Source organism: Haliotis rufescens, unplaced genomic scaffold (assembly GCF_023055435.1).
Source record: "Haliotis rufescens isolate VD_foot unplaced genomic scaffold, xgHalRufe1.0.p SCAF_20, whole genome shotgun sequence".
NCBI classification, from domain to species: Eukaryota; Metazoa; Mollusca; class Gastropoda; order Lepetellida; family Haliotidae; genus Haliotis; species Haliotis rufescens.
In genome coordinates, this window is record NW_025963891.1 from 15,261,528 (window position 1) to 15,267,527 (window position 6,000).

The 6,000-nt window shown below is 38.6% G+C and overlaps 1 protein-coding gene across 2 annotated transcripts in view; it reads left to right on the plus strand.

The window, feature by feature from the left end:
* LOC124132310 (SEC14-like protein 1) overlaps positions 1-5,134 on the plus strand; it is a 59,125-nt gene extending 53,991 nt beyond the window's left edge. The window contains exons 14-16 of one of the 2 annotated variants that reach the window (XM_048400879.1): positions 963-1,064; positions 1,925-1,954; positions 4,477-5,134. In XM_048400879.1, coding sequence (XP_048256836.1) covers positions 963-1,064; positions 1,925-1,954; positions 4,477-4,489 — 145 coding nt within the window. In that variant the 3' untranslated portion in view covers positions 4,490-5,134. The remainder of the gene's footprint in view (positions 1-962; positions 1,065-1,924; positions 1,955-4,476) is intronic. The other variant, XM_048400880.1, reaches the window with a different exon arrangement.
* The last annotated feature ends 866 nt before the right edge of the window (positions 5,135-6,000 follow it).

Here is a 6,000-nt window from a genome sequence, read left to right on the forward strand (position 1 = left end):
TTTACCTTACATTTAGCTTACATTCAGGTGGGCCAGCTTACATTCAGCTTACATTCAGGTGAGCCAGCTTACATTCAGGTGAGCCACCTCACATTCTAACTGAAGACTGGGGGCTCTAGAGCCACTCACTGTCAGCTTTGTAAAATGATTCAGATCTTTTTTTGTAGCATCTCAATTCAGAAGTTTTGATTGGCACAAATGAAATCCTACAAGTATTCCTTCAATGGCACTCCCATCAGAAACAGCAGGTTGTATGAAATACAAAAAAACACTTTCTATTTTCGGAACTTCTGGTTTTAGTTCATTGTCAAGGTACAGAAATCGGACAGGCTTGTAGTAATTGCTTCACTCACTTGTACCAAGTATTTAGAAACCTGGCTGCTGATTGGCTGATCAGAAAGTTCACCTGACATGACCTATAGAGGTGTCCTCAAAACAAGTAACATGTCAGAGTGAAAGATTGGCTTTTTGGCTTAAAAAATAAAAGAAATGGTTCTCAGGCATGACTTTTGAAAATATAGTGCAGGCGGGCGGTATGGTTTTTATTGGTGGGGCGTTTTTCAAGCTAGTATGTAACCAAATTTTGTTTACAGTAATTTCGGTGAAATCATGTTGTTCTTAGTATTGTAGCATTTTCAGTGTTAGAAATTGGCACTAGTCCTGTAGTCCTCGCCAAACTGCCCGCTAGTAAAGGTATCATAAGGACCAGTAGTAATTTGTCATTTTTAGGGGTTTTGCTATATGTTATCATTATAAGGACAAGTGGACTGAAACTGTTAGTTTCTACCGCTGATTTTACTGCCGGGGTCATGTGTTTGAGACGCTGAATATCTAAAGACTTGGGTCTTGGAAAAAAAAAAAAAATGTGCGGTGGATTTTATGATTATGAGAACCAAGACAAGTATTTTTTCCAGCCTCACTGAGATTGTATACTGATGTCTACATATTGATTTGTGTTGCAGAGGATCAATGAGCAGCCTACAGTCATGTCAGAGTGGGTTCTCATCTCTCAGTATCGGCACAAATCACAGCAGCCAGTCGGGAGCCAGCTCCTGTCCCTCCAGGTGATGAAGCGGCTGACGACATCGTCAGTCCCAGGGTGCTGCATGGGGGAAATCTCAGCTTTGTAGTCAGCTTTCATGTACTAACCTCGTATTGAAGTAGATTCAACTATACCCAACAAATCCATGCATACCAAAAATTGTTTAATTCCAGATAATCAACAAGTAAATGTGAAACAAGTGAACATTTTTCTTCTTTCATATTGTCATTTCAATGACAAGTTCAGCATTAAAGGGAGATAACTCATGTAATTGATTTTGATGAAGTTCTGTGTTGGGTAATTTGAATCATTTGGTTTTAGATGCCAGGGTATGCAGCATCTCCTTCAATACATATGCATACAAATATATCTCTGTCTGGTGTATTGTAGTATAATGTAGCATGCATGACAGTCCACCAGATAACTGTAGTATTGTAGCTTTCATGGTGGTCCACCAGACTTTTGTAGCTGTACATCTCGTGCATGTCAGTGTTTGTTAGTGAAGGGTTCAAGAAGTAGATCAGTCTTGTTAATAAGCCCTAGCAATGGTTGGTAAGTCAGGATAGCACTACAATTAGCTGCTTTCCTGTTTTTGCAACGATCAGTGGTGTTCAAACTATAGAAGAATTAACCCCCTGAACATTTGCACATTGAATTCTATTTTGTGTAACTATTATTTATTGTTGTTAACAATAGTGGTGAGTTATGAAAGATAACTGAAAGGTCACTGAAGATCATATATTGATATCGTAAAGAAACAATGGATTTGTCAACATGGATCTATGGCTTTAGTTACGTCTTTCCTGTGTATGATTAATACATCTGTATAAAGTTGATTTGAATTACCGATATTGTGGTTAATATTGTGAATTATGATTTCAGGAGGAATCACTTGTTAACAATACCGTTTCAGTAAGTCTCCCATGCAGTGACATTTGTTTAACACTTTAGTTTTGGGCAGTCGACGAAATAATAGAGTAGATTTGATTTCTTTAACACCTTTGTGTACAGCAGGCATCCAGAATAACATGGCTGCATGTTGAGTTTTCTCCCTGCTCCCTCCACCATCTTCTCTCCTTGCTCTTGAGAAACTGGCACCTAGTTTCAGAGTAGTAGGGATTATCATTGCCAGTGAAAACAAGAAGTTGTATCATGACACACAGATGAAATAACTTTTTATTGTAATACCTGATAAAGTTTGACATGAAAAGTAAGCTTGCAGTTGGTCATGTGACCTTTACAGAGTAAGAAAATGACTTAAATTTATGCATTAGTATCTTCTGCCTATAAAAATAGTAACATTTCAAACACTTTTCGTCCAACTGAAATGATTAAGCAATGACTGAGTAAGCTTGCCCCTCTAACTATATATAGAAACATTAAAACCGTTGTCAGTGACTATCCAGACTTTTTGATCTGTGGATGTACTTGGGTAATATTTTACATCTTTCATCAAGCATACATCTAGAACTTTTACTGTGATATTTCTGTTTACCTCAGTACAGCATGATACTGGGTATATGTAGCGGTTTCATACTGTCATCTTTTGTGTGTGTGCTTATTAATATCTTTGTATATATGTGTACACTAAAATATTTTGTGTGTTGTGTAAATATTTTCTTGTTTTCTCTCTTTTGTACCCCTTTTGTTTCTGTCTTATCTTGATCAAGCCATGTGAAGGTATTTATATTAAATACATATTTATATTTGGATTGGTAAACACCCGTGAAGATCCGGGATAGAATAGGTCTTCATCAACCCATGCTTGTCGTAAGAGGCGACTAACCATGCTAACGGGATCGATTGGTCAGGCTTGCTGACTTTGTTGATGCATGTCATCATATCCCAGTTGCATGGATTGATGCTCATGCAATCAATCACTGGATTGTTTGGTCTGGACTCGATTATTTACAGACTGCCGTCATATAGCTGGAATATTGCTGAGTGCGGCGTAAAACAACAAACAAACAAACAAAATGGATGGCTAAACACTGATTCTTTGTGAGACATCAGTGCTTGAATTGGCCAGCTAGGGAAACATGTCTTTTAATGGCACTGGAGTCCAAGGTGAGTCTTTGTGCTGCAATTTTCTGTGAAGAGTTATCTGCCTTTGCCACCAGGATCTGCTGGTTTGGGGTTTGGATCCCAGGTTCACCCTGATTATGAACCTTGGTTTGTCAGCACCTTACCTATGCCCATGTTTTTCACCCAATTGGTAAGTGGCACCGGCATGTGAGTTTACTCTCACGTGGAGCCGACATGCCAAGATACGAATGAAACAGTTTTAGAATAATGTTGAAACTCATTACTAGAAAATTGACTCTCTGTCAGCTGTAGAAAATGATCCCGTGGTTTTGGTTCTTTGGTAATGTTGAACTGTGTCTTTTTATCAACCCTACCCTTGAAGATAGGGATTGAATAGGTCTTCATCAACCCATGTTTGGCATAAAAGGCGACTAACGGGATTGGCTGGTCAGACTCACTGACTTGGTAGATGCTTATCATTGTATCCCAATGACGTAGATCGATGCTCATGATGTCAATCACTGGATTGTCTGACCTAGACTTGATTGTTTACAGACCACAATCATATAGCTGGAATATTGCTGAGTGCAGTGTTAAACAATAACAACAACTCTATCAACCCAAACTTAATAGGTCAAATGTTGTACAATATTGATCTTATCGTCTACACTTTCAGTTCAAACAAGTCCATGAACTCTTTTAATTGAGTGGAATATCCTGTATATATTATACATGTATGTATATATATGTAAATAAGAAATCAGAATAATAAACAAAAAAGGTAGAAATTGTTTTGTTTGCGTCATGATTATGATACCCAAACTGTCAACACCAGGGACAACCATGATTCAGGAAGATGTAGCACCGTCATGTGATAAGGAATCTACAATTTATTGAAATGTTGAGAGAAGATCATGCTTGGTATAAGTCATCATATGTTTGCTGACCATGGCCTAGTATGACTATACTGCCCTTGATTTGTGTCCTCTGCATGATAGCACTGCATGACTACTATAGCAGATTGACCACCTTCTCCCCAACTGTAGCTGTCCTCATGACCTTGTGCAGGCGCTCTGTGTCCTCTAGAGATCTTTCGCTCTCTCTTTTCTCTCCTCACTCTACTCTACTGGTAAGTTTCTGAATGTGACATTAATTGCATCAATGTTTTATTTCAGTTATTATATTTGTCAAAGGATCCAGGATTTTTGTTTTATAATATGAAAATGTTTTCATAATCTATGACTATTGCCTTTCCCATCATACCTAGTCCACTGAGCAATGGGATTTTATGATGACATGACAAAGAACCAGAAAGATTTCCAAGTGAATGAATCCCCAACAAATAGGATGCAAAACAGGAAGGTATGATCTGGTTGGAGCTGAGTACTGATGACCTGTGTCTGTTTCAGAATCCGGAGATGACGACAAGCTGACGAGCAGGAGGTGGACACAGCATAGGACGAAAGAGCATTTAGTGTCAGTCGACCAAGCAGCCAACGCACAGTCCGTGACATGACCCCTTGGGCTTGTTACAGTATTGGACAGTAGTAGCATTACAATCAGGGAACTTCCATGTCTAACTTCCTCCCCTTCTAACTCAGTCCTCCCTCCCAACCTCAGCACATATCAGTGTTTCACGTCAGCGCAGGTTTTACGGTCTGTTTCAGTTGTCTTGGGATTTGGGTTTTGTTTGTTGTTTAACACCACATTCAGCAATATTCCAGATTTATAGAATTTGTGGCAATCATCAATGTGACTCTAATATGCAAGCATGTTAAATCTGTTAGTTAATGCTTTTGAACAATCAAACAAGTATTAAGATACATTTATGTATGTTCGAGACATACTAGGTCATGATAAGGTTCAAAGCAAAAATAAGAAAATGAACATAAGGCTTCATCATTGTCAAAGATTTGTTCCCCAAGACAACTTAATAAAAAATCAGATCCGAGGTAGAATAGGTCTTCAGCAACCCATGCTTGCCCTAAAAGGCCACTATGTTTGTTGTAAGAGGCGACTAACAGGATCAAATGGTCGGGATCACTGACTTGGTTGATGCATGTCATCGTATCCCAATTGCGTGGATCGATGCTTATGCCATCAATCACTGGATTGTCTGGCCCAGATTAGATTTTTTACATACAGCCGTCATATAGCTGGAATATTGCTGAGCTCGGCGTTAAACAACAAACAAACAAAATAATTCATGCTAAGGTAGCTGTGCATAAGGCACCTATGGATTGATACAAATTGTCTGAAGCACAGGTTTCCGTCTCCTACAGACTTTGACCAGAGTTTGCTGTCACTTAGGAGATGAACATACTGTTTTTTTGCATGTAGCGCTGGGTTACTGTGGATTTTAATTTTGAATCTCAGTGCTCATTTAAACCAGATCCTCATGCTCACTACCGCTACACAATGTAGCAGTAGCGAGCACTAAGATCTGATTTTAAAAACATTGGAATTTTGAACCTAACATGCAGAACAGAAATGTGTGTATCATTATGAATGTGTACGTAGAGTCATGTTCCACATCGAGACATCTTCGTTTGTGATGTCCAGATTCCATAGACATATCACCTGATATTTTACACACAGCCAGTGATTTTTGACTTGCCATATGTATTTCTCGCCGTTTAGAACAATTATGGGGTTCAGAAGATTTTGAACTGAGTAGATTTGTGTTGACTCCTGTCTTCGTTTGATTGGCAGCAGTATTTACTTACATTGCCGTGTCATCAGTTTGTGAAATAACTTATTTACACCTTGTGGGTTTGTCTGGAGTGTATTTTGTCAGTATGGTGTAATGAAAGGTGATGGACGAGGATTTTTGCATGCAAATACATAAACTCAATTGCCATCTAGAGTTTGCTCAATGAACAATTTGACTCTGGAAACAGATGGTGAATCTCAACACTAACATTTTAGTGGTT